We start from the raw sequence: 27,417 nt of genomic DNA, 5'->3' as shown, positions 1-27,417 counted from the left end.
TGCTTTATATTTTTCCTCATCCCGTTACCTTCTTCATGTACCATCCTGCCTGATGAAGAGTTCAGAAAGTTGAAAGTTTGCCACAGTTTTTATTTGCTTGCTTATAAAACATTTATGCTGCTTAATGTAATAAAACACTAAACAGTTTACACAGAAAACAATAAAAAGCAACATCGATATCAGTTCATATAAAATGACAAACAGTAGCATCCCTAAAAACTAAGGAAAAACTTTATATCACAGATAAAACTGAGCAGTGTACAAAACAATTTAAAATGGATAGAATTAAAATGAATTACTCGAGGGAATACAATTTGTGATAATTTGGTTGGTCCTAATAATGGTATAGCTCAATTATGAATTTTGGAGTTTTTCCCCTCTTATTAAACAATATGGGTACTTTTGCTTTATTTGATATTTAAGTTACTGAAGAAAATTTGAATAATGCATCTGCATACAAGTACAGGAAGCTTTTAGAATCAGGAAAATGTTAATTATTTAAAGGAGTGGATTTCTCCAAATATTTCCTTTTATTCTGTGATAATAGGCCTCTGTTATCATGCTTGCCTAGATATATGCACATAACCATAAAATTAATGCAAAGTTATTAATTGGGTGTAATGTTCTTTACCAATCATAAATGTGCTCAATTATCAGCCTTAGGAACTCTCTTCATTCTTTCTGGTTGATTGCTTCCCCATCATACAACAAGGAAAGAGGCAAACAAATTATCAGGGCTTCAGGCACTGCACAGAATGCTAGCAATGTATTAATAATACATGCACATAAAAGCCACATATCCCTACAAGCAAATGCAGCAGACTGCTTGAGAACTTAGGTAGTTTAATATTGTGCTGTAGAACACTTAAGTGCAAGATCTAGAAATGTGTGTGTTTCCTGTACTCCCCCAGCTTTCCCAAATTTGCAGAGAACTTGAGGTTTGGTAGAAGTGGTGCTTAAATCACCATCTTTGAATGTGTATGGGGTTTTTTTGGATGGTCTCTGCTTAGGTGGTGAAGAAGCAGATTCAAGGGAGTTATGCCAATAACTCTGGCAGGTGTTCAGATGTCTCAAGTCTGCTTTTAGTCCGGAAATTACCTTTGCATTTATGTTATCTATCTTGAAAACCATCTGAAAGCTTTGTTCTTGCAAGTTCCAGTGTAAGATTTGGATTTCCCCTTATTGAATACAATGTCTCTTGAACTTTTCTATGGTTCATTTTGCACTTGATGCGAAGCCCGGCATCCCCAAACTTTGGCCCTCCAGATGTTTTGGACTACAGTTCCCATCTTCCCTGACCACCGGTCCTGCTAGCTAGGGATCATGGGAGTTGTAGGCCAAAACATCTGGAGGGCCACAGTTTGGGGATGCCTGTGCTAAGTCAAAACATGGCCAAGTGTGAGCTCAAATGTCTGTGGGTTTTTGGAGCAAAAATCACAACCACTTGCTGCCCTTCCTGGAGCTAAGCCATGGTTTGGCTTAGCATTAAACTGTGAGTCTAGGTTTGAACATATCTCACCCCAAACAAACCATTAGTCATCCTTTTCTTTCCTTACCCACTCCATTCCAGAGAGGTATCGGCTCTTCAAAATATATGCTAATATTGTTAATCCATTCACACACAGCTTCAGTAGAGAAGCTGAATTAGATCTAGGAATTTTGAGATTGATTCCTTTCTTTGCCATGGACTCATCATCCTTATTCCCAGGCCTCTTTCCTTATAAAGGAACAGTAAAAATGGGAATATGGCCTGGCTCCTATGGGAGAGAGAGAAAGAAAAATTGCGAAACCTTCAAAATAAGTGGTAGCTTGATTGTGTGTAAAAGCTGCCATAGGTCAGTACTTAAGGACCTTATTGGTTTATATGAATATGATAGTCATCAAAGAAGATGAGTTTATTATCATTTAATTGCCACTGTTACTGCTTGCTCCTGCCTACTACTTCATTTCTTCATAGAAAATAGCTATATTTTTAAGAGCCTACCATGCTAGGGAAATATTGTATCAGCAGAGCATAAGCAATGAATATTGCAGCATTTTATAATCTGCTTTAAATCTGCATTGTTTGATATCTTTTCTTGTGTATGAATACTCAGGTTTTGGATATACGAAAGTAATCCTGAAAACTGCTATTAAATAACAGGAGTAGTTCCTAAAGAGCCAATAGACTGATCCAACACTAGTCTAACTTTTTAAGACACACCTGCTACTGTTGCTCACCCTTGGGATCATTCCCAGTGTCCATTGCTGATGGCCTGACCATGAAACCACAAGACTCCAAAACTGGGGTCAGCAAACTTTTTCAGCAGGGGCCCAGTCTACTGTCCCTCAGACCTTGTGGGGGGCTGGACTATATTTTTTGGGGCGGGGAAAAATAAAATGAACGAATTCCTATGCCCCACAAATAACCCAGAGATGCATTTCTACTCATGTAAAAACACCAAGCAAGCCCCACAAATAACCCAGAGATGCATTTTAAATAAAAGGGCACATTCTACTCATGTAAAAAGACGCTGATTCCTGGACCGTCCGTGGGCCGGATTGAGAAGGCAATTGGGCCGCATCCCGCCCCCGGGCCTTAGTTTGCCTACCCATGCGAGTCCAAAACTATCACTTGTTGTTTTTAACTGCGCTTCTTTGCGGTATTAATAAATGGTAACTGTTCTGGAAAACCTGAGGTTACAAAAAAAAAAAAAACAGATAAAAGGTATTTGCAACAATAGTCACTAAGTGCATGATGGATTTTTTAATTAAAAAGTGCTGCAGATTTCATGTGCAAATAATTTTAATAAAGAAATCAATGTACTAATCAATGAAGTGCAACCAGTTGAGTGGCCTGCCACTTTTCTTAATTGAAAGCTATAGCATAAATATTTTATGTGGGGCTTATTCTTTTTGTTGTTGCAATGTACAGGGTAAATAATTTGGTTTGCAGACTCATCTAAAGTCATAAAGCAAGCCTCCTGTTTTTTTAAAAATCAATCCCTATAAGCACTTAGAAACCAGTTAAATAAATAAACATGTAGAAAAAAATATATAGCTCCCAGATTTTGGATGAGAATTGAATTACAATTTTACATGTAATTAGATTAAATGCTATTTACTTTCATGGGCATAGTCAGTTAACACTGTTTCAATCAATGCTAAGCACTTATGCTAGAATGCTTATAAAGGCTTCTTGCACTGATGGAGAAGTATAGCTAATAATTTCTCATTGGGATAACAGTATGAATGCCTTATACTTATGTAAATGGCTCACAATGAGCCTACTGTGAATTTCAAAATTATTGATACTTTAATTTTCAGTGTAAAATAGACTGGGGGGGGAGCAAAAACTCGAGCTCATTTTGTTGTGTCAACTGTCTGTATAAAATAATCAAGTACAGCAGCAGTGTCAGACCGCTCTCCCTTCCCTTGCATTTCCCCCCCCCCCCTCCTTCCAACATATACACTTGATTTCGGTGGTGGCATCTGCAGTGGTTTGATTATTTATTTTAAAGCCAGATATATGTAAGCAGCAGTGCTTAGAGAGGTCACTGACAACACCTTTAGAGAGAACACTGAGGGTGGGGATATTCTCCCAAGTGCTCAGGAAGCATTACATTTCCTCAAATTTGGTCTTAGGAAAAACTGGAGCATATAGGAACACTTCCTGTTTCATGAGCACCTTAGATCTTCAGCCTGCTCTCGAGCCACTCAGAGCTCACTGTTATCCAACCTTACAACATACTTTCCTGTTCCTGCTTGCTATGTTAATGGTGCACTTGAGGCTGCAGCAGTGAACTCATGTGAGCATACCTCCTGGAAATGAAATGCACAGTCCAGAAGAAGACTGTGTGCAGTAATATTCTATGTACTTCTCTGTTTGGGGAAGGAGGAGAAGGAGGGGAAACCTCTTTTAATGTGCTACACCCTGGGAGAAATCCTGTTTCTTTGTTTTTAGATAGCAAGCTATATTATTAAGACACACATATGGTATGGCAATGTGTATGTGCCTGTGTGGGTGAAGAACCCACATATGTGCCACACCTGTTATTGGCATCCACCCAAATATTCTGAAACTTCTGATTGATTAACTTGTATATTGATCAGTTTTTCTTTTCTGTGTAGTTCATTTGACAGTGGATACATTTATCAACAAAAAGGACTTGGGCCCATTAAAGAGAGCACTATTCTTGTACTTGATCCCAATAGTTCAGCAGTTCTTCATTCCACGGGAAGAAATCTGTAAGTCTTTCTTACTTTTTAAATTCTTACGTTTGCCTTCCTTGTTCTGAATAAGTTCCTCACTTCATTGCATTATATCTATCTATCTATATCTATATCTATCTACTGTTTTCAAACATTATAAACTTTTCCAGTGTCTGGAAATAATTTATGCCCCTTCCTATCTGCTCACTGTTTAATGACCCAAATGAACCCAACGCAGATAGAAAGCAAATATTCTGTCCTCAAGAGGCAGAAAGACCAAAAAGGTGTGTTGTGCTTTCCTATTAGAATGGTAGGATAAGTGGGAGAAAATAGTACCTTCCCCAAGCTGGAAAGTACGATACTAAACACCTACTCGGTGGTTTGGCTATAAAGTGTTTGTATGGAGAGTTCTGCTTTTATCATGAAATGAAGTGTGGGATTGAAACCCTCCCAACATTCTGTTGCTTGAAGACCTTTTTCCATAGTTGCTTTACTTCTGGTAACATAAAAGCAGTAGAACATGGGGCTCTCACCAACTCCACTCCTTCTCATGGTCTAATTTAGAGATAAAAGTTGATGCTGTGCCCACTTTGTAGCCAGACTAGTGAGTGCATATTTAGTAGACACTTGATCCAGGTTACCCTTCCTTGGGCAAATGCAGACACAGCTAAGTTAGGCTGGTGTCTCCATGATCACTCAAAACTAGCATTTTTAGCCATTTTGGCATTACAGCAAAAATAGTTCCATATTTTCCGTGGAATAACTGGACATTTACTTTCTGGAGCCGGATAGTCACGGTGTTTGCCACTTTTGTTTAATCTTTCTAAGTGTGTTCTTATGGGATTTTGTGTGCTTCTCATCTGCAGAAAAACATTTTTAAAAAGTCTGGGGGGGGTGCTGCCTGCTGAGCAATTAATATGAAATGTACTTGGATGGGAATGATTTGTTGGGATGAGAAGCTTGAGATGTGTCACTAACTTCCTCCTCTGTGTGTCAAAAAAGGGTCTCAGAATATCAGATCCTCAAACCTCAGCATTAAAATCCAAGAAGACTACATTATTATTATTATTATTATTATTATTATTATTATTTATTATTTATAAACAAGCATGTTATAATAAAGATGGAATTATTGGTATGCAATAGAATGCCAAAGAAAACTGAGCTGCAATCCTACATAGTGCAAACATGGAGATTTTCCTGTCTCCCTCCCCCCTCTTCCCAAAGAAGCCTTTTTGAAGAGTTAACAGCACAGAATACATACAGTGGGAAATGATCCCAAATCTAGCAAAACAACCTTGAGAAAAGGCTACCCTTCACTGGCAGCACACTCCATTTTCTGTTCAGTTCTGAGGAGAAGCAGGAAAGTCTAAGTCAGCAGCTGTCCCAACAATGCCCCAAACCCCTCATAAGCCACACAAAATGTGCCACCAGTCTTTATGTTGTCTAAGTATATATGTAGTATCAGTTTTCTGCAAAGTTTGGGTAATATGCCTGTTAATGTTAATATGCTGTTTACCTTATGATGCTATGCGGAACTGCTTTTCCTTATTAACATTTCAACCTTGATTGTATTTGAGCCCCACGTCTTTCCTCCCAGCAAAGTAACATATAAAATGACCTCTAAACCTGAAATAATGCCCAGGCGAGATTATATCACTCATCACAAATTACACGGCACATTTAATCCAGTAGGTGCCCAAGGCACCCACGCAGCCATGTTCCTCAGTGCGAATGGCTGTGAATGTACTGAAGTATTGTATTTTGCTGAGTGCAGCACTTATGTTTTACTGCTAAAAAAATTGATACCCCCCAAATAACAGTGCTACCATGTGGAAAGACGCACGGGATGGAGTACAAGTACAAAATCGGCACACAATAAAATCTTTTTAAAAGGACCTATTATTTTCTTTAAGGAGACAACAGTGGGTTTTTTAAAATTTGGGCCAGGAAACGTTGGACAGGGGGATCGAAAGCTGTCTGTCTCTTCCCATGCTCAAGCTGAGTGTTCTTCACTCTTCAACAGGACAAAATTTAAGGTGTGTACACACAAACGACAACTCGGAGTATTTCAAAACTGGCCACTGGGTGAAGGTTAGGGTGAAAGTCAGTAGTAGCACCAGATTAAACCATTTACTCAGGAATAACAGGGTAATGCGGCCCGAAAAATAGCAGGCGTTCAGGGTTCCAGTAAATTTGGATAAGAATATTTCCTTTATATAAACATCAATCCAGGTGTTTGTATGGTGACTAAACAGAACAAGTTATCCTGCCTTGTTTCCCTGTTGCTTAATGTAGTTTTTATTTATTTTGTTTTTAGGTTTTATTTACCACATGGCTTGAGCATAGATCATAATGGTAACTATTGGGTGACAGATGTAGCTCTTCATCAGGTATGTGCAACTATCTTCCAGAAGTACCGTACTAACTGTGTGACTCTCAATTTAGCTAGCTTTTCTTGTTAACAACTTGACAGCATGATTATTCTCAGACTTGGAGGGATATTTGCCAAATGTTCAACTGCTTCATTTAGCACAACAGCCATGGATTGACATGCAGAAACGCTACTGAATTAACATTGTTACATGTCTGATGATGGATTTATTTATTGGGTTCATGAATATTAATGTATACGCAACTGTTCTCTGGAGAAAGACATTTTCTAGAGGACAGGCCTACGATGTAATCTGCAGCGGGTTGTGCAGGTCTACCTTTAATATATTATTAAATGACCTGGAACTTTTTGCCCTTTTATATTGCTAGGTATTCAAACTGGCATCGAATGGTGCGGAATCTCCTTTGTTGTCTTTTGGGAGGGCTTTGCAACCTGGGAGCGACAAAAACCACTTCTGCCAACCCACGGACGTGGCAGTGGATCCAGTTACTGGCAATATTTACATATCCGATGGCTACTGCAATAGTCGTATTGTCAAGTTCTCTCCAAATGGAATGTTTGTCATGCAGTGGGGAGAAGGTACTGAATAGGAAGCTGTTGATTCAATTAGTAAACCCTCTCTTTCCCTAAATAACTTATGTGTGCCACACAAATGATACAGTCTAGAAGTTTGGGTACACCTTAAGTCTCTATGGAAACAAGTGCCTATGAATGTGCCTAATATTACCGTGTACCGTGGTACCTTGGTTCTTGAAATTAATCCGTTCCAGGAGTCCATTCGACTCCCAAAACCAAGACGCAGCTTCCAATTGGCTGCAGGAGCTTCCTGCACTCCATCGGAAGCCACGCTGGACGTTTGGCTTCCGAAAAACGTTGGCAAACTGGAACTCTCACTTCCAGGTTTGCGGCGTTCGGGAGCCGATTTGTTCGGGAGCTGAGCCGTTCAACTACCAAGGTACCACTGTACATCTATTCAGCTTCTTGTGGAGAAATTTCAAAGTCCACCTCTTACCAGGTTTTGTGGCATGAAATTCAGTTATTAACACCCAGCATTGTGAATAGGATGCTTAATGCTTTCAGTGCGCAGTTTGAAATCTAATATGTTTGGACCCTAAACCATTACAGTGTACAGTTTCCTGTTAGCTTAAATTATCAGGATTTCTCATTGTAAGTAGTAAGCTGTTGGACTTTAATTGGATGTTTTCTCATTTCAGAGAGTTCTGTTGGACAAACTAAACCTGGCCAGTTCAGCATCCCCCACAGCTTAACACTGGTGTCTGATTTTGGTCAACTCTGTGTAGCAGACAGAGAAAATGGTCGGATCCAGTGTTTTAAGCCAGAAACAGGAGAATTTATTAAAGAAATCAGGCACCCACTGTTTGGAAGAGAAGTATTTGCAGTTTCATATGCCCCAGGTAATAACTTAAAAAACAACAACACCTAATGTCATGTATGAGAGACCTGCTTTTTCGCCTTGTGATAGTAGAAGTAGTATTCTTAACATAGCATATTATTAAGATAATAAATGTACTTAATTTGAAGGATTGAAAGTTCCATCAGCTTTTTTTAAGCCTCTGTGGCAGTCTTTTTGTGGTCCCAGGCTGCAATTTGAAGCAGCAGTTATCTAACTTGACCACGGTTTTATAAAAACTGGAGCTAGGGTAGGAAACTTGAGCCTTCTCAAGTTTAATTACTGTTCTCAGGTTTAATTACAGAAATATCTTAGCCTACTTGTAAAATAGAAATCCACTTGCACACCACGAGTTCCAGTTTCTTTCCCCTCCTTCCAGTCCATGTCTACCCTAGATTTGGGGGTGGTGGTGCAACAGGGATAATTTTAGAAGTTTTAAAATTATATTGTTTTAAGATCTGTTTTCCACCCTGGGCACCTTTGGGAGGAAGAGCAGGATATAAATGGAATAAACAGTGATGCTGGTGGTCATGGTAATGGTTGTATATGCCCACTCATGCTATGTTTGATCTCACCGTTTTTATATGAGATTTTTAAACCTCTTCTCTGTCTCGCTATCACCAACAGTAATAGCTGCCAATATCTAAATGTTAAAGGCAGAAATAAATGTACCTCCTCTGAGACAAACGTTTTTAAAATACATACCACCTTCTTCATCGGCGGCTGCAGATTCTAAAAGCTAATAAGCTATTTCAAGTGTCATTAGAGAGAACACAAAAATATTTCTACACCAGTAGAGGAAGAAATTAGAAATTTTAACGTGAGAACAAGAATGCTGGGTATTAAACCTTTTAATTAAAAAAATGAAGCATAAAGGAAGAGAGAAAATTTAAAAGGGCAAATATTACAATACAAAAGTACAATATTGTCTAGATAATATTCGGTGCTGAAAAGTTTGCAATAGTTTGATGAGCAGTGTAAACATAATTGTAGTATTTGAGGAGAGAAACAGAAATATACTCTAAAGCTGTTTTTTAGAATCATATTTCAGCTTTGTAAATATGTGCTGAGGTGGTAATTCTGCTGCATCTTGTTCAGCCATATTGCATTGCTAGATTTTCCCGAAAGGAGAAACCTGCTAGCAAACCATTCCCTGTGGGAAGGGGTACCCCAAAATTTATTCGCAGTGGAAGCTCAGTGTGACTTGGAAATGTCATGATTCACACTCTTGACACCTTTTTCTACTTCAAAATGCATCTATGGGGCAAATAACTACTTTGAGATGTGTTTTGGATCAGTCCTACTGTATGGGAACAAAGAATTAGATCCTGTTCCCCCAGAGTATCGCCCCTGCTCTAAATGGGTCTCCCTTCCCACAGCTGCTGTTTGTTTTAGGAAAGGATGCTGGGAATTCCATGACAGGTGTAGTTTGTCTCCATAGTTTGTAAGAGAGAAAAGCACTTCTTTCCTGGAGCCAGTTCTCAGCCCAGAAGACTGTAATTACAAGACTGTCATTGCATACGAAAACAGAATAGAGTCTGCCTAAATATGCCAGTAGTGGCAATGTTTTCTCTCTAGGGAGAGCTTTTTCAATTGAGGAAAAGGAGGCAAGTAGAAATCTAGTAATTAGAAGACAGCTGTAAATGAATGTTCAAAGGTGTGAAAAGGCTAGGAACAAGAGTCACGGCTCAGTCACTTCTGGTACATTACACAAAGTACATTACAGATAGGTGGGCCCATATAAGTCCTTGTTCACAAATCATGTGTAACTAAACCATAGTTTAAAATTGTTGTTCTTGTTGCTTTAATCAACTTATTTGTTGCACACTACAAAAAGGTTGAAAGTCAAAAAGGCACAGTATGTAAAACAATACATTTCAGTAAAACCATTCTGATTACAAATTCAGCGGAAAAACAACAAAAAACATCAGCAGTAGGAACATATCATCAAATGCCTAGAAGAATATATGGTTTACAATAGCTTATTGTGCCATACGAAGCAAGCGATAGAAAACAAATACAAGAACATTAGCAAGTGAACCTCTTGGTTATTGTAAGATACACCAGAGAGAAATGATAACTACTGAATGTCTGGAAGAATCTTTGACAAGTTTTTAAATATATGCCCATAGGTTTTTCTGGACTGATCTTTAAAAAATGGCCTATCAATCATTTTACTGGAAAAATGCACTGTGACCATTCTGGTCCTCTTAATGTTCAGTGGTGTGTCTTTAATTATTATGGCTCAAACTCAGGTCATGTCTGCCTGGGTTCTCTGGTTCCCTGCTTGGAGCAGGAGAAATGGTTTCTTGTGCTCCTATATTTAGTGCTGAAAACTTTTCAAGGCTAGCTGCCCTGAACCAAATACCATGACTATACTAGATATGGATTATGGCTTGGATCCTCAGTAGTGTAGAATTGGGCAAGAGAACTTTCCCATCCACTTATATAAGGCGCCTCTGGTTTTTTGTGCCCCCCCCCCGGCTCTCAGCAGTTCTCTGCACCCCATCGTTCACACTTATTGTGTGTTCCCCAACCTCATATAGTCGTACCTCAGAAGTCGAACAGAATCCATTCCGGAAGTTCAACAGACTTCCAAAATGTTCGGAAACCAAGGCATGGCTTCTGATTGGCTGCAGGGAGCTCTTGCAGCCAATCAGAAGCCATGGAAGCCACGTCGGACAGTTGTGTTCTGAAGAATGTTCGCAAACTGGAACATTCACTTCCAGGTCTGCGGTATTCAGGAGCCAAAATGTTTGATTTGCAAGGCATTCGGGATTCAAGGTACAACTGTATGGAGCAGACTTCTTCAACCTCGGCCCTCCAGATGTTTTGAGACTACAATTCCCATCATCCCTGACCACTGGTTCTGCTAGCTAGGGATCATGGGAATTGTAGGCCAAAAACATCTGAAGGGCCTTGGTTGAGGAAGCCTGGTATAGAGAGTATTAAAGGGAGTGCAGAGGGCTGGAGAGGGAAGGAGGAAGCAGAAAAGTTTTCTTGTGGAAATTCTCTTCTCATGCTATTTATGACCCGTAGCAAAGTGACTGACGGGTGGGGTATATATTTGAATAATGATCAATGAATATTCCAAGAGTCAGCTTAAAAGACGAGAGAGTCTGGAGTGCTAACTTCATTTGATTTCTCATGCATTTATTTTTCATTATATTTTCCTTTTCCCAATTGATTCTAATTCAGAGGACTGCCAGTTGCTTCCTAGCAGTCATGGCTGAAAAGTTGCATCTGTTGTTTTGGGGAAGGTCTTGAGTCCATCCTCACTATTAGAATGACTATTTCCAAAGTCTATATGAGCTGCTGCATGCTTGCAATAAACCACTAACTGGCTCTTTGAGTCAGCATTTTCCTAACCTGCATTGTTGTGCTTAAGACTGGGTTGTAATAAAAAGGAAGACTATGAGCCCCACACAGATCACGGGAGAACAAATGTATCTTTGTAGGTGGTCTGCTGTTTGCAGTTAATGGAAAGCCGTACCCTGGAGACACGGTGCCCGTGCAAGCATTCATGATGAACTTTTCAACTGGAGAAATCATTGACACTTTCATTCCACTTAGAAAGGTAACACGTCGTGAAGCATCACTTGGTTTTATTAAAAATGCATGAACAATCGTTACTTTTTCTTCCCCCTCCACGTCTTATGCACATTTCAAACTTTAGCATAATTATTATTATTTTCAAATTACCTAGCAGGTGAAACAGAATTATTCTTCCTAGTTAAATTTTCGAGGTTGTATTGTAAGGCTGTAGTTAACGATCTGTCTCCTAAAAAAGATCAGAGAAGCACCTACCAGCTTATTCACTGGTCATTGACAGTGAATTCAAGGAAATCACAGCCTGGTTTGGAAGTGATGCTAAGCCAGGCACCCCCAAACGTCGGCCCTCCAGATGTTTTATACTACAATTCCCATCTTCCCCTATCACTGGTTCTGTTAGCTAGGAATCATGGGAGTTGTAGGCCAGAACATCTGGAGGGCTGCAGTTTGGGGATGCCTGTGCTAAGCTATACTTATTGTGTGACAGGAACAAGTCTTGGACTTGCACACTCTTCCTTCCTCCCTCCTCCTGTGGTGCAGCTACTTGCTGGCTTTGACTCTGAAATAAGATGTGCATATGGGTGAATTAAATACTGCCCTTGGTGCGAGTGTTGCCTCTCACCTAAGCTTGAGGCAAGCCGCCTTTTCGTAAAGCTCTGCATGAACTTTCATGCAATCTATCATGCATTGCCTTACTAATTAAAAGAGGAGAAGGAGGGGAATTTTCTAAAGGGCAAGAGGGATGAGGATGAGGACAAAAGCTTATTGGTGACCACAGGAGGGAGCGGGAGCCAGTCACTGCCCTATCTGGCTGGCTTGCATTTCGAATATGCAGAGGAAATGTAAATTTGGATTGAATTTACTTGCAGTCTTCATGATCACCAGCAATATGTTTAATCTATGTGGATCTTGCTTCCTCAGAAAATAGTGGTAGCCAACAATAAAACAGCACTGGGGTAGTGGGGGGGGGGAGCATGCTAGTATTTATCTTTTTCCCTTAATCATTATGTTGTAAATGATCAGTTTAACCTAAGCCATTAGTTACATAAGATGCTTCCTGAAATATGCAGAACTGGATTTGGTCACAGCTGGGATACTGGGCTAATTACAAAATTACACCGAAAGGGCTTCAGTTCTAAGTGAGCAATAAAATGAACAAGCCCCAATTGCAAAGCAAGTTGAGAGCGTTCTTGGTTGCCGAGTAAGAAGGCTGGTCCTTTTCAGATTTTCTTAGTGATCTCTGTTGCTTTGGAATTTGAAATTTCCATGAAATGAATCTGAAAGAGAGTGAATTTAAGCTGCCTGCTGACAAAGGGCCTACATTAATAGGAACCAGTGTCTGTTGAGGGATCAATAAGCTTCTGTGGTCAGGGAGATGTGAAGGGTTTCTAAAAGCGGGGGAAGCTTTAAAGTAAGAGCATGCCCCTCTAGAGAGAGAAAGAGAGAGAGAAGCCATCTGTTTGAGAGTCTCACTCCTGGGTCCCATTTCTGCTTTGCAAGGCTAGCAGAGCATTCATGAAAGTATTTGGAAACTTGAGTTTTACATCATGCTGCTGGATCTTGTTTTGTGTTTGAGTTGATCATATCACTGTGTTGTTGTTGGTTTTTAGCTTTTTAGCTTTTTTAATATTATGTAATGTCACCTCAAGGGCTTAGACTGGGTTGAAAAGCAGTATAAAAACTGATTGATAATAAGAAGAAGAATAGCTGAATTCTGGTTGAAATTGGTTCTCAATTAGCCCTCCACTAAAGAAGTAAATCTGCAAAATAGCACCGTGAACCAAGCTGAAATGATTTCCCCCTCCTTTATTTTCCACAAGGCAAGCTAGCTTTAAATTGTGCCACACACAGTTTCTGACTCAGAAGTTACTTGGCACACAACAACTTATTGCTTCATATGAAAAGTCCTTTTATTTAATTAGGCTAGAGTCAAAAATAGACAGGGTTAAAATATGATTTGTTAAGCCACATAAAGAAAAGAGATTTCGCTAGACTGGGGCCAAGTCACTGCATTATTACTTGTTTTCCCTTTCCATTTCTTTCCACTTCTAAGTTGTCTGAAACTGCCACCGTGCATGTAATGTCAGCATGCCACTGGATTAAAATTAATTAGTACTCTGGGATAGCTGTCTAATTTGAAAACTTGAACCCAGGGTCAGATTGACTCCCTCCCAACCCCCACAGCATTTTAATTTCTGGTTATTTAGAATGGGAAACAGCATTGTTTATTAAAATCTACATTTGATCAGTTTTAAAGTAAGGATGCAGGCTCCAGTATAATCTAATATACTTCCCAGTGTTGCGTGTCCTTTCTACTAGTGGCTGCTGTTATCCCTGCTAGGCACAGAGAGAGTTGGTGCGGGGAGAGATTTTATTGTTGAGAAATGGGGAACATGAGCTCTCCAGATGTTGTTCAACTCCAATTCCCATCAGTCACTGCCAGATTAGCCAGTGGGCAGGGATGATTATTTTTTGGAGTCCAGCAACATCTGGCGAACCACAAGTTCCCCATCACTGGTCTGTATGAACAGGACCAGCCCACCATGAGGCAAGGTGAGGCAATTGCCTCAAGCAGCAGGGTCCACAAGGGCAGCAGATCTCATTGTCCATCTTTCTTTCCTCTTTGTTCCTGTTGTAGATCTTCCCTGACCCCCTTCCTCACTGGCAAGGAAGGGCATGCCATTTTCGGGTCCGCCTCTGGTGCTGAAATGTCTTGGGCTGGCCCTGTATACTGATTTTTGGTGTTTATGTAGCACTTCTTACATGCAGTAATCTTAAGCATCATGATTAGCTTACCAGAGATTGACAGGACAAGATAATGCAGCAGGGCCATGTTGCTTGAATCCTGATGGGTTGTCTGTTGCCATGCAGTTTTGTACAATAAGACACCTCTGCTCCATCATTGGACTTTGTGCACCCTTTCACATATTAACAAAGCTTAAAACATTTCCTGAGTTTAATTCTACATCTAATCGTTGAACAAGCGGCTCTAAATGAACTTTTGTGTTTTACTGTGATGATCTCCAATTTTAATTCTTTGACTCTTTACATCGACAGAATTTTGAGATGCCACATGACATTGTTGCTTCTGACGACAGAACGGTGTATGTTGGTGATGCTCACACCAACACAGTGTGGAAATTTGCATCCCCAGAAAGTAAGTTTTATTTGCCTTCAATCATTTCAAGCATTATTTTCAGGCACATACTTAATCAGTGACCCGGATTTCTTAATCCATGTTTTAAGAGCATTTCTGCAGCAAGATTTCATAAAAAGGGTTGGACGTATTTTGATGAAGTTCCAAAAAGATACTGGATTTCTATGTTTCTAGTTTAGCACAAGGAGACAGCCTATTTTGGCTGTACCCTAAGCAGTGATGTGTTTTCTAGGAAATTTTGAATCATAAAATTTTCTGATGCTTGAAATTGATTGTGATCTGATTTAGTATGTTTATCTGATTTGTATTAGTAAACAGAATTAAGAGTACTTGTGTTAATTTTATGTGCTGAATATCTGCCGCATTTGTATATCATCATCATCATCAAATTTGTATACCACCCCTTCCTTTAACCTAAAAACTGTTTTAATTTTTATTTATTTATTTTACTTATTTTTATTTTATTTTATTTATTTATTTATTTATTTTTATTGAATTTAATTTATATTCCGCCATATACCCCCAGGTCTCAGGACAGTTCACAGAATAAGGTTTTGTGGGTTCCCCCCAACCTTCCAGAGCAAATTTAGGGAGGGCACAAGTGAGACATTGTGAGAGGAGTGTAGGTCTAATGAAATTATTTAGTTGGATATCGCTATTTAGTTGGGTTTTTTTCTAGGGGTACTCAAGGGTACACTGTACCCAAGGGCACCTTTCCTTCCACCCCACCCACCCCACACACATTAAAAGTGTGACACTTACTGTAACAACTTCATGGTAAGTACCGGTACCTATTTTCGTTTTTTTAAAAAGCACTAAGTAGAACTAAGATTGTCTGCAACCCACTGGCTTTTAAAATTCATTTTTAATCAGTAAGGGGGAGGGATCTAGGACTCGCTTGCCAATTTTTGCCCTTTCAGAGGTTCACCAAGATGGTTTGCAGCATTAAATGCTGTGCTGCCATGCCTGGCATATTATCTTGTTAGAGATCACTTCATCCCCATCTTGTCCCTCAGCATCTGGCATTTAATATCCATTGACAAGTCAGCTGAGAATGGCCGTCACTCCACTGGCTGAATGACTTAATTTTCACTCTCCTAAGCCACTTTCACATCTTGTTAGCCTAAATATGTTGCTCCCGCTGGAACATTTGCTGCCACTTGGTCATTAAACCTTCTTGATTGACTGTGTCCCCTTCAGTAGTTCTGTGCTTTTTAAAGGTATAAACTCACAAATCATTCGACAGTTCTGTTGTATACTATTTATTGGGGGGGGGTCCCCCAAGTTTGTTTTACAATCTTGTCCCCAAAAAAGCATCTGAGGCAGAATACAACTACAATAAAAACAGTAAAACAAAGAATAACAACACCAGTCGGAATGAAACAAAGCCAGATGAGATTTATATATTTTAAGTACAAATTGCGAAGTAAACTTGCTTCCCATTTGCAACATTTAGAGCCACAAATACAACTGCTTGCTATTACATGTGTGGTTTATATGCCATTTACTTTATTTCTGCTCTGTTTTTGATGCAGAAGGATTCCCAAGGCTGCCTGCATAAAATAAGACACAATCACGTTAGGGCTGCTTCCGTTCCATTCTGAAGTGTCATCCATCACCCCAAATACAGAATTGTGTCCCTTCCCATCCCCCCTACCTCTGACTGCTGGCGTTTGGTCGTTTGCTTGTCTGTGCACTCCTTATTCCCTCCCCTCTTCCTTTTCAAGGGTGGATTCAGTAGCTATGCCTCAGGTGAGCTGCTGAGCAATACAGGTGCTCCTGACTGAAGTGTCTAGGAATCTCTGTGGCTGGTTTGGTACCACAGAAAACTGATTACTGTATTTCCTCTGCAATGGAATACCCACATCTTCAGTTTTTTCACTAAGACTAATGTTTTGGAAAACAGTTCTTGGTAGATGATGGTGTAAAACACGCAGCAATTCCACGAACAATTCTGTTTTGACCTATGTTTGCACCAATAAAGATTGACTGACTGACATTCAGAAATGAGGGGTGGCCCTGTTGTTCCCAAGAACTGGTCCCATCCCTTAGCTTAGCAGCGCATGCAGTTTACAGGTCCCATATTTTGCTCTGTTCACTGAGTGTGAACACACACGAATGTAAATTCGCATAAGATAATTCAGCACTCGTCACATTACTCCATCCCTTTTGACAAAGGTGGGGATGCTCCAAGTTGTAAGCCAGTCTTGGCACACCAAGGCATCCACTTTAGTCCTCAAAGCAATTTTTCCCAAGTCATACCCGCCCACCTGGTGACATCACTGGTGACATCAGGTGATGGACAGGTATGCATCCTGCTTTGGCTGCATGCACCTGTCCCCAGCAGGGGACAGGATTGCAAAGCCAAGGCAGCAGGACTTTGTCAGCTGCTGCACAGGAATAAATTTCTGCTCAGTTCAGGCTCCCCAGCCAAGGCTTTCAAACAGTGCTGCTCTGTGCCTTGAAGTCCTGACAACTGGAACTTCAAAGCACGGCATCACCTAACAATGTGCCCACCTGTCACATTTGGCTCATGGGAGATAAAATTATCTGGCCTGGCGCACTGGCCAAAGAAGTTTCCCTACTCCTGCACTATGACATTAACTTCTTATCTGTCTCTTTAGTAAACCCCCTAGATGAGCATCTTTGCCATTCTCATTCAATTTGCTCGGTTTAGTGGCTTTAAAAAGCAAAAGGCTTCTTGTATGATTAAGAGTAGTCTTCAGCTACAATGCGAATAATAAGGATGTATGAAGGTAATAAATCTTAATGTCTAAAGTCATGGAGCAGCAACCATGTTATCTGCAGCTTCCCCAAATATATTGATAGTGCCATAATATGTAAGTGTTCTTGCACAGTATTCTTTCTAGAATCTGATGTTAACTAGAGGTTTAGAATGCCGGGGTGTTGCCAGACAAACCAAAATGACACTAAGGCTCAGCTTCAGTGGACAGTGTCTGTGCTCTGCAAAGCTGAGTCATTTCTTCCAAGCCATCCACCATGTAAGCCTATGCCAAAATATTTAACTGGGGATATATTGTGCAAATGAGGGGCAGGTTCTGGTTTTCATGGTGTTCATAAATATACCTTGAGCACAGGGCGTGGGTTTCCTTGGTGCAGAATTTTCAGATGTGGTGAAGTGTACTCATCTAAGAAAGATGGTGTTTTAACTGAGGGATGGGGAAGATCTGGCCCACAGATAAAATTAGGCCTGCGAAGCCACCTGCCCCACACGTGATATCCTGTGATGTTGCATGTGGGACGGGTAAAGCCTGTTCCACATGATTGCAGAAGAAACAACCAGGAGCCTTAGAATACATTCCCCGTTTTTCCTCTGAATTCAACACAATTTAAATTCAGCACTGAATGCAAGTCCTGCTAGAACTGGCTTGTCTCAGGAGCTCCCTAATGGAGCAGATCCCTGCCAAAAGTGGGGCTTTCATTCAGCACTGATTCTGAATTCAAGCTGTGGCTCCAAAGGAAGAATCAGGAGCATACCCACGGTCGTGTATGAAGCCATCATGACATCGCAGGTGGCCTGTGGTAGGTGGGCCAATTCTGGATCTGCCCCAGTATCCGAATCCAGTTTCACCCCCATTTTAACAGATTGGTTTGGGCGCAAGCCAAACTTAATCCTGAGGTTACTATACTGGTTACATGGGCAGAAAACCCTTCGAGTATCTCCCTTGAGAGTACTTAGCTACTGTATCCCATAGATTTTACATATATTGACAATTAAGACCAGCCCTGCTAATCTTCTAAATTGTGCAGGATTGTAAATTGTGTTTGATGTGTGGCAAATGTTTCCCGTCGACGTCAGCCCTCATCTGTCACGAGAGAGCCCGCATGGATGAGAATTATTATGACTGTTCCAAGCCTTTCCCCATACAATAGAGCTGCGGCTCTCAAGCTTTTTTCTCTGTTGTATTGTCATTTAATACTGTCATGCTGTATTGTTTTTAATATTCAGTTGGAAGCCGTCCAGAGTGGCTGGGGAAACCCAGCCAGATGGGCGGGGTATAAATAATAATATATTATTATTATTGTTGTTGTTGTTGCAATTGTGTGTCACAAATGGTGGCCATTACAACCTCTATGAATCACACACATCACCACAACTGTTGTGTGTGGTTTTTTTTGTGTGTGTTTTGCAGAAATGGAGCATCGGTCGGTTAAGAAGGCTGGGATTGAGGTACAGGAAATAAAAGGTTAGCCTTGTCTCAGTTTGTCTGCCTTGGGGGGAAATGTGATGGCCTTGTATTACTATAAACAAGATAAAATATGTTTAGGTGATCTTCCTCAACTTAATAGTCACTCTGGATTCTATGTGCAAATAGCTGTCTGGAAAGCACTTGTGTAAGCAAATTAAAACTTTAATACTTGTCAAGATTTTTCAGTTGTGTTTGTTATTCCTAAATACAAAAGCACTAAGAGTTATGGTGAGTCTCCTTATGCTAAGGAAGGGAGAGCTCAGGCAACTGACAGCAATGATCTTAGGAATTCCTATTTATGGACTTCTTTAACAAGGCAAGAAAAGAAAGTCTGGATCTCTTTAATGTTTTAAATACTTCCTAAAATATGATTTTAAAAAATGGGCCAGGCTTTCAGATATCAATGTACACAAGTTTGAATCTTGGTAAAATGAAGCCTTGTGCGAGGCCAAAATTTGGCCTCATGCCTCCTTCCCGAATCAAGCACTTGCTGGGCTTGGGGAAGGAGGCAGGAAGGTGACCTCTTGGTTCAGCGCCCTGAGTGGGGGAACCAGTCGTGCTGCCCTAAATCCGCCTCTGAATGTACATATCAGCTAATTAACATAGTTGCAAACAACACACATACATGCAGAGAAACCAAAATGCCTCCCACCGAAAACAACTTAATGTCTCCTACCTCCCAGTGAGAAGAGTGAGGACGTGTTCAAAGTACATTTGCATTTGCAAACAATAATTTTGGGAGAGATGATGCTGGAGGTGCCACCTACCTTTTCTCTAAATCCCCCACAACTTAAAAGTGGTTTGTTTTCTTAACAATACAGTCGTACCTTGGAAGTCGAACGGAATCCGTTCCGGAAGTCTGTTCAACTTCCAAAACGTTCAGAAACCAAAGTGCAGCTTTTGTTTGGCTGCAGGAAGCTCCTGCAGCCAATCATAAGCCACGGGAGCCCCGTTGGACGTTCAGGTTGCAAAGAACATTTGCAAAGCGGAACAGTCCAGATTTGCGGCGTTCAGGAGCCAATTTGCAGCATTGGTTCAAAAACCAAGGTACGACTGTACAATCATTTGCAACTTTAGGAGGTAGCTTTGTAAATGATCCAATGACATTGAAAAGATTCAGTATAGACTAATGATAGTAAATGAAAAAGAGTCTGAGAATTGGGCCTTGTGGATGAACACTCTTTGCAACCAGTGTTGGCTGCAAGTAGTGGTTAGTGGGGCAGTTACTGAGAGGGAGATAGGCGAGGCAGAGGGAGCTCAGTGTCTTGTGGTTGCAGCAGCGAAGCCAGTCTTATGAGCCCACACTGCACCCAGCTCCCTGCTTCTCACTCACCTCTCTTGGTAACTGGCAGTGATGCTGAGCACTGGAAAGCCAGAGCTGAGCAACACCATCCCAAGGACTGCTACTGATGAGTTGACTGAAAGCTACCAAGCAACATCTTTTTCCAAAGCTTTTCCTCACCCCCCCCCCGGTCGCCCTTTTCAAGGAACCGCATTAGTGCACAGGCATGGCAGGGCTGAAATCTCACAAGGACAGACATCTTGTGAGATTTGGCAGATCCTGCATTGCCCAGCTGTGGCAGCCAAAGGCCACCTTCTGTACAAAGCTAAATTATCATGCCAGGATGAGAGTTGCCAAAGCGACCCTTCACAACAATGTGCTTCAAAATTCCATTTTATCCGTGAACCCACTGAGTAGTTGAAAGCTCACTTATAAAAATTGGATTGTTGAGGGACGTTAACGTTGCAAAATTGTCGTGAGGATAAATAAGCCATACAATTCTTTTGGCACACAAATAATGGATTTAGACAAATAGCTTTTCCTGCAGGTGTTGAAATCTGGCTTGTTCAATGAGCCTTGACCATGGAGTCCATCATGTATCGAACCCCTTCACACAAACCGCATTTGTCCATGCGTAGCACCTGCAAAAGTCAATGACTGCCTGGGAGGAGGGTGTGTGTATTCGTGTGGGGGGGGGGTCACATCTATTAAAAAGTGATGTAGAAGTTGCTAGTCCTATAATACATGATGCACATGAAAGCACATGCAATTGATTGCAGCGTGGTCTGTTTTGCTTGTCTTTCATTTGAAAGTTATGATTCCTGTTCCTTTCCTTCTATGGCAGCCAATCTTTCAGCATGGTCATCTTGCAATTGCTGCTAATCATTGTTTTACAGGAGGCTTCCAGGTGGCAGTGACTAGCGGAGATGATAACTTCTGCAGGAGTCAGCGGACAGAGCTCAGAGCTTTGTTGAAAGATCTGCTGCCTCCTAGACTAGCTCTGCTTGTGGGCGAATTGGCGGGGGGGGGGGGGGGGCTGTCCAGATTCCTGAAACCTGACCCTTTTATCGGAGCTATTTAATTTTAATTTTACCCTTTATTCTCTTCCCCTCCTTGTACATCTTTGTTATCCCTTCCCCTCTTAAGGAGGGTTTCACGTAATTGAGGTTAGGACCTTTTGCGGCCTAATTCCTGCCAAAAAGCCTGAGCAGTTGGTCCAAAGCCTCCCTTTGGAGGACTCTGCTGGTCTGGGCCCTTCCTCACCACACTGGGAGGCAGAGGAGCCATCTTCAGAACACTGAGGGGGCCCAACACAACGTCCTGACGTAACGCAATGTCCTGACGTCACTCTGCGCCCGGCTCGGCATTCAGCCTCAACAATGGGGACCCCCAGGCCCCTTAAAAACAGGTCCAAAGAGCCTTGGCCCCCTGGAGCTGGCACACTTGCTGGGAGGTCAATGTCACAACCCCATCAGGATGCCTCAAAGCTGTGAGCCCTGTATTTATACCCTTTGGTATGTTTCCTATGGTAACTAGGAGGGGCCCTGGAAAGGTTTGCAGCATGGGTTCGGGGCCTTGTTGAGTCCCGGATGAGGCAGTCCTTGGCCCAGGCCCAGGAGGGTGGTGCCCACAGTCCCTCTGGCTGCCACTCCACCATGGTAGGGGAAACAAGGGCAAGTGAGAGCACAAGTCCCGGGGTAGGTTGTCTGCTCCTCCAAAGAAGCTCTGAGCTCTGCCTACTGACTCTTGCAGGAAGGAAGCGCCATTGGTGATCAGTGCCATCCTCCTTAAACAGAAATTCACATTCCCCCCCCCCCCATTTTTAATACATGTTATGAAGTGAACTTCCACATTCCCATGGAGTCCATATGCACGGCGTGAAAAACCTCATCTTTGTTCAATCTCCTTCTTTTCTTAAAGAAGCAGAGGCTGTTATAGAAGCCAGACTGACAAACAAACCGATGTCAAAGGAATTGTTAAAGAAAGAAGAAAAGCACCCCGTGGTCCAGCAGGCCAGCACTGGAGTTTCTGTTGTCCTTATTACGACGCTTCTAATTATTCCAATCGTCGTCCTTTTGGCAATTGCAGTATTTATCCGGTGGAGAAAGACAAGAATCTATGGAGGTAATTAGCTAACTCTTAAATTGGTAACAACAATCCTTTTTCATGTCCAAGACCTTCATGGAACCAGCTCAATAAAACTGTGTGAGATACTTATTTCCCCACTACTGTGCAGCCGACAAATTTGGGCGGACAAAAGTAAGATGTGCCATGATCACTGTATCTCTGGCTTTCTTATGTTCCTTTCTCTGCAGTTCGGATTAAATTTTCTTGCATTATTTTAGCAGGGGGTAGTGTTTTGTTTTTTTTACTTTGTGAGTTCATAAAGATTGGGATGTTCAGAATGGTAGCTGAAGAAAGCACAGCCAATTATGGAGTGGTCTTGCTGTCTTTTGTGCTGGTTCTGAATAAGATCGCTCTGCTTTGGATGTCTCCAACTTACTCTTTAGAATCCATCTGGGCCTCCCTTGATGTGGATTTCCTTCTGTATGTGCTAAAACAAATAACCATTTGCTTCCTTTTCTTAAATTTCTATAATTTAATGCTTGCAAATAGCCCAGAGTAACAGCACCCATTAACTTACCTATCATAAATGTATGTTCAGCAGCAGCAGCATTTTATCTGTCCAGAGTAAAGACCAAGTGTCAAGACCTATCCGTCAGCTAACTGTAAACAAAGCCATGCAATAATTGCAAGGAAACCTTCAAGTGGATTTTGAAGGGTCAGGAAGAAGGCATGCTTAACCCTTCTCCCATCTGCTGTTCACTCTGCATCAGCTTTCCATGGCCTTTCCCTTCTTGTTCATAATGAGGAATTGGTTTAGAGCAGAATAGAGGAGTAAGAAGAAAGAGCTTCCTTTAATGGTGTCTGCTCAAAGTCTACCACCACCACCGCCACTGAAAAGCGGTTTGGCTTTACTAAAGACTCGCTAAGGGGCCTTATTACATGCATTTGCTAATAATATGTAAATAACGGTGGGAACTTCTCACATTATCTCAGGTGGAACTTGCACCTGTTCTGCATTTTGGCCCATTCAGGATGAGGGCAGATTGCGTTGCCTTGCTCTTTTTGATATTGTCACTTATACCAATCTGATCAGCTACACTGTCTTGCCACACTGGCTTCATGGCCCCTGTTGCAAAGGTGGCTAACCTGGGGCCCCCCAAATGCTGTTAGAGTACAGCTCTCATCATCCCTGACTATTGGCTGTGTCAGCTGGGACTGATGGGAGTTGTAGTTCAACGGCATCTTGAAAACTCCAGGTTAGCTACCTCTTCCTTATTAGCTGGATCACATCAGGAAGAAGAACTCTTACTTGTTGTTTAAAAACTCTCAAAGCAGCTGTCAAGAGACAGTGAGCAGAAATTGTTCAAAATGGTACAAAAATTGCAGTGGGTTTTCTTCTGCAATAACTTGGATTTGCCCTAGTTTTTAGCTCCTGTAAGCTTAGGAAGTATAGTTTTCACATGGGAAACATTTTATAAATACCAGAAGCAATTCTGCAAGTAGGATATAGCTCAATATATAAACAGTGCAACACACAGTGTTTCCAAACAAATGCTACTATGTAGTTTTGCCCTATGGATATGACTTTTCAAAAGTAAACATTGTTGGAAATATTTGAATTAATTTTTTGAATTAATGTTTTGAAAGGCTAGCTTGGTTTCACTGTTTGTCTAGTTTATGGTAGCTTTAATGAGGGCTTTAAGATTGTAAAAAATGTAACTTGGAAAAAGGAGACATTGCACATACTTTTGTAAGCCAAGAAATCTTTAATAAACATGTGTTAAAAAAAATAAAAAAAAGTAATTTTAAGGGAAGTCACTTTTAGAACTTAATTCATTTTCTCAGTGGGGAAAATCTAGATTCCATGTCTTTTACAGTCTAGGGTGACATGTGAAAGTAAAATTCTAATAGTCAGCAGCAGAACAGAATCATTTACAAATAGTGTTGTTACTTTTCAGCTGTAGACACAGCAAAACCACCAAGGCCCAACAGAGACTTTGCCATTTCAATTCCATTTCTCTTCCACATAGCTTGATTTGCACAAATCCTGCTTTATTTTCTGGTGTGTGTTGATAATATAATTCTGCTTGAGGGTGCTTGCTCCTGATGTAGCAATATGTCTCATTTTTATAGCTGATGCCGAACATAAACTTGATTCAAGTTCAGGGGGAATCCTGGGCAAATTTAGAGGTGAGTAAAGGGAAAGCAAAAACCAAGGATGAGGGCAGGAAATAGTCCGGGCACTGTAGCGACACCACATCATTTCCGCTCCTCGTACGAGACTTGAACATGATGTCTATTGTGAGAATCTTTCATAAGCTGGTTTTACAGCCAAATGGGGCTGGAAAGCAGGACATAAACATAGTCCTTCATTTACAGTTAGGTGTTACACTCCTAAGAAGTCAAGACCCATGAAAGAATAACAATAAATGTTTTTGTTTTTAATAAAAGATCTATGAAAGTATATGCTCTGTGTGTTCATGGGCTCTTGTGTGAGATATTCCCAGATGTATCTAGCAAGTGAGTGTTGCATTGATGCTCTTCATTAGATGTTAAAAGCCTGCCTCCTACCTAGTACAAATTGTCTGTCCTCTGCTAATGAATTTGGCAGCTATTCCTTATGAGAATGCTGTTGAGTCTTCCCCTTATCTACCATGTAAAGCCTCGGGGAGCGGCTGATTTGGTTTGATGAGGAACACAAGAGTGTTCCTAGAGACACAGAACAATACTAAGAAATTGATCTTCTGCAAATCTTCCCTTTATATAAAGAAAGAAAAATAATGACTGCAATTATTTCTCTCAGCCGAAGTTCAAAATAATCCCTGAGTTAACTTTAAAGAAGATGGAGGCTATTATAGCTAAGAGAGCCAATCCTGTATTGTGACTATGTCACGCCTTTCAAGGGAAGGCATGATGGGGAAAATGTACAGAATTGAAGATATCGGCTGATTCCGACAGGCGGATCAGAGGACTTATTCCGTGAGTCACTTTACACTGACCTCAACAGGTTTTCCAAGAAGCTGCTGTTCTTGAACGAGCACAGCTGCCATCTTAGCAAATCAAAAAGCATTATGATCCAAAGTAGCCATTGTGGGAATAATGGGCACATTGAACACTTTCTTAAAGCACGTTTCCACTTTCAGGAAAAGGTGGCGGAGGCCTCAATCTCGGGAACTTCTTTGCAAGCCGCGCAGGCTACAGTCGAAAAGGATTTGACCGACTTAGTACGGAAGGGAGCGACCAAGAAAAAGATGAAGACGATGCCACAGATTCAGAAGAGGAAGATGCTGTTCCTCACCCTCCAACGATACCTCCATCTTCCTGAAATTGGCCTTTGATTTCTACATTGTATGACTCTACAACGATTGCCGGATTTAGCACGTTTTAAGATTTTGTGTATTTAATTGTAAACTGTACTAGTCCTTTGTGCGACTGTACACAATCCTCCCCCCCCCCTTGGCTTCAGTTTGGTTTTAGAGTGTGACCATTTCATATCAGTGCCATTGTCTTCTGTGAACCTTTTAATAAAGCAGAACAATCCCATTTTAATTGCAGTAATGATTTTGAAAGTAGTAGTATCTGCTCATTTCAGTTAGGGACCTTCTCTATATTTGTAAATAAGTCCCAGCCTCTGCTTTAAGAAAACATTTTTTCAGTTCCAATTTTTTCTTTTGTGCCTTTTCACGTTCAATGCCCTTAACCTATCACAGAACAGAGAGAATTTAGTGCCACAATGAAACAAAGCTGCTAAAACTCCTATTTTTTAAAGAAAAATCACTAGCATTCTGTTGCTTTGAGGGAAAGATTTTTAAAGCCTCTATTTAACACGGTTTTTCTTCTTCCTCGAGAATTTGCGTGTTTCCAGGATGTTCTTATTTTTAGATGGTTATACTGTTAGAACACTATTTTCAGAAGCTGAATGTAATTTGTGTAATAAAGTGTTCGCAGAGCATTCGCTTTCAGAGTGTACTTTGGAATTCTTGCATTGAGGTGGGAGAGGGGAACGGGTGTTTGTATGTAACTTTTTGTAAGCCAATACCTCAAAACACTTAATACAGTGCAAAGTTTTATCACTGCTTTCTACTAGCAGTGGGGAGGAAAAGGAAACCAAAGTGTTATTTTGTATGAAAGATGGGAGATGTTTTGTTACATGACATTTTTTGGTTTTTTTTTGTTTTTTTAAAAAAGAAGCAAAACTTTAAAACCTAAAACTAAATTTGCATTACATGTATAAAAATCAAGCGTTGGTTTTTAAAGAAAAATCTGGCCTGTATATCCAAACTTCAGGGTATGTACTCAAATAAAACATTGTCAGAGCTAAGAGGAAACCTGTGTCTCAACTTGCATAGAAATAATTTTATTTTTGCACATTTCCTTCCCCAATCATAAAGTACAGTCCTGGTTACAATAGCATGAACATGCAGTTTCCACACTTGGCGTTTGTAAAGTCCTTTGGAGTGTTCAAAGTGTTTTATATATAAAAAGTCAACAACCCTTATAGCAACCTTCCAAAGTAGGTCATAATTGTGCCCATTTTATAGGTGGGAGACTGAGGCTGGAGAGGAGTGCTTTGCCATGAGGCCTCCTGTCAAATTCATAGCAGATGGCACAACTTGAAGTTGCAGTGTAATCTGTGCTGAGTTCAATTAGACGTAAGTGTGCATAGTGGAGATGGGAAGCCCTTGGACTCGCCTCTCCCATCAGCCCCTGACAGCATAGCCAATCAGGGATGAGGGAAGTTGCAGCCCCAGCAGCATCTGCAGTGGTAAGACAGCAGTCTCTGTGTCTCAACTGCCGTGCTATATTAGCCGTAATATTTTATCCCTAATGAAGATTTACTACAATGCATCTGACAGAACATGACAATGATAATTCAGATACATCGGCCAAATTCCATTTGAATGAATAAAAACATGGTCTGTACCGCCTCCTCCCCCTCCCGCCTCCACCCATTTAGTAACATTAACATCTTCTGAGAAAAGGTGGCTACGTGCAGGAAACTCTACATGGTTCCTTTGAGAGGGACTGCTTTGTCGGTGAGACATTTTCTTGGAGCAAACAAAAGCAGGCATCGGTGACGAACTTCTCTAGCTATCACATAGTATGAACATGTATAAGAAAACGTTTTTTAAAAAATATTGGCGTTCTGTT

General features: G+C 40.9%; 1 protein-coding gene across 14 annotated transcripts in view; it reads left to right on the top strand.

Moving 5' to 3' along the window:
* PAM (peptidylglycine alpha-amidating monooxygenase) overlaps positions 1-26,223 on the top strand; it is a 123,502-nt gene extending 97,279 nt beyond the window's left edge. For 4 of the 14 annotated variants that reach the window (XM_088652840.1, XM_035100121.3, XM_035100124.3 and 1 more), the window contains 10 exons: positions 4,111-4,227; positions 6,512-6,584; positions 6,955-7,165; positions 7,801-8,001; positions 11,456-11,574; positions 14,607-14,706; positions 18,861-18,914; positions 22,120-22,323; positions 24,400-24,456; positions 25,410-26,223. In XM_088652840.1, the coding sequence (XP_088508966.1) occupies positions 4,111-4,227; positions 6,512-6,584; positions 6,955-7,165; positions 7,801-8,001; positions 11,456-11,574; positions 14,607-14,706; positions 18,861-18,914; positions 22,120-22,323; positions 24,400-24,456; positions 25,410-25,591 (1,318 nt within the window). In that variant the 3' untranslated portion in view covers positions 25,592-26,223. The remainder of the gene's footprint in view (positions 1-4,110; positions 4,228-6,511; positions 6,585-6,954; positions 7,166-7,800; positions 8,002-11,455; positions 11,575-14,606; positions 14,707-18,860; positions 18,915-22,119; positions 22,324-24,399; positions 24,457-25,409) is intronic. The other 10 variants (XM_088652843.1, XM_088652838.1, XM_060280173.2 and 7 more) reach the window with 3 other exon arrangements.
* Positions 26,224-27,417: the final 1,194 nt, after the last annotated feature.

This window comes from Zootoca vivipara, chromosome 10, assembly GCF_965207765.1.
Source record: "Zootoca vivipara chromosome 10, rZooViv2.hap1.1, whole genome shotgun sequence".
In the NCBI taxonomy this organism is placed as follows: domain Eukaryota; kingdom Metazoa; phylum Chordata; class Lepidosauria; order Squamata; family Lacertidae; genus Zootoca; species Zootoca vivipara.
The sequence above is the reverse complement of the archived record's forward strand: the minus strand, read 5'-3'. Positions and strand labels throughout refer to the sequence as shown.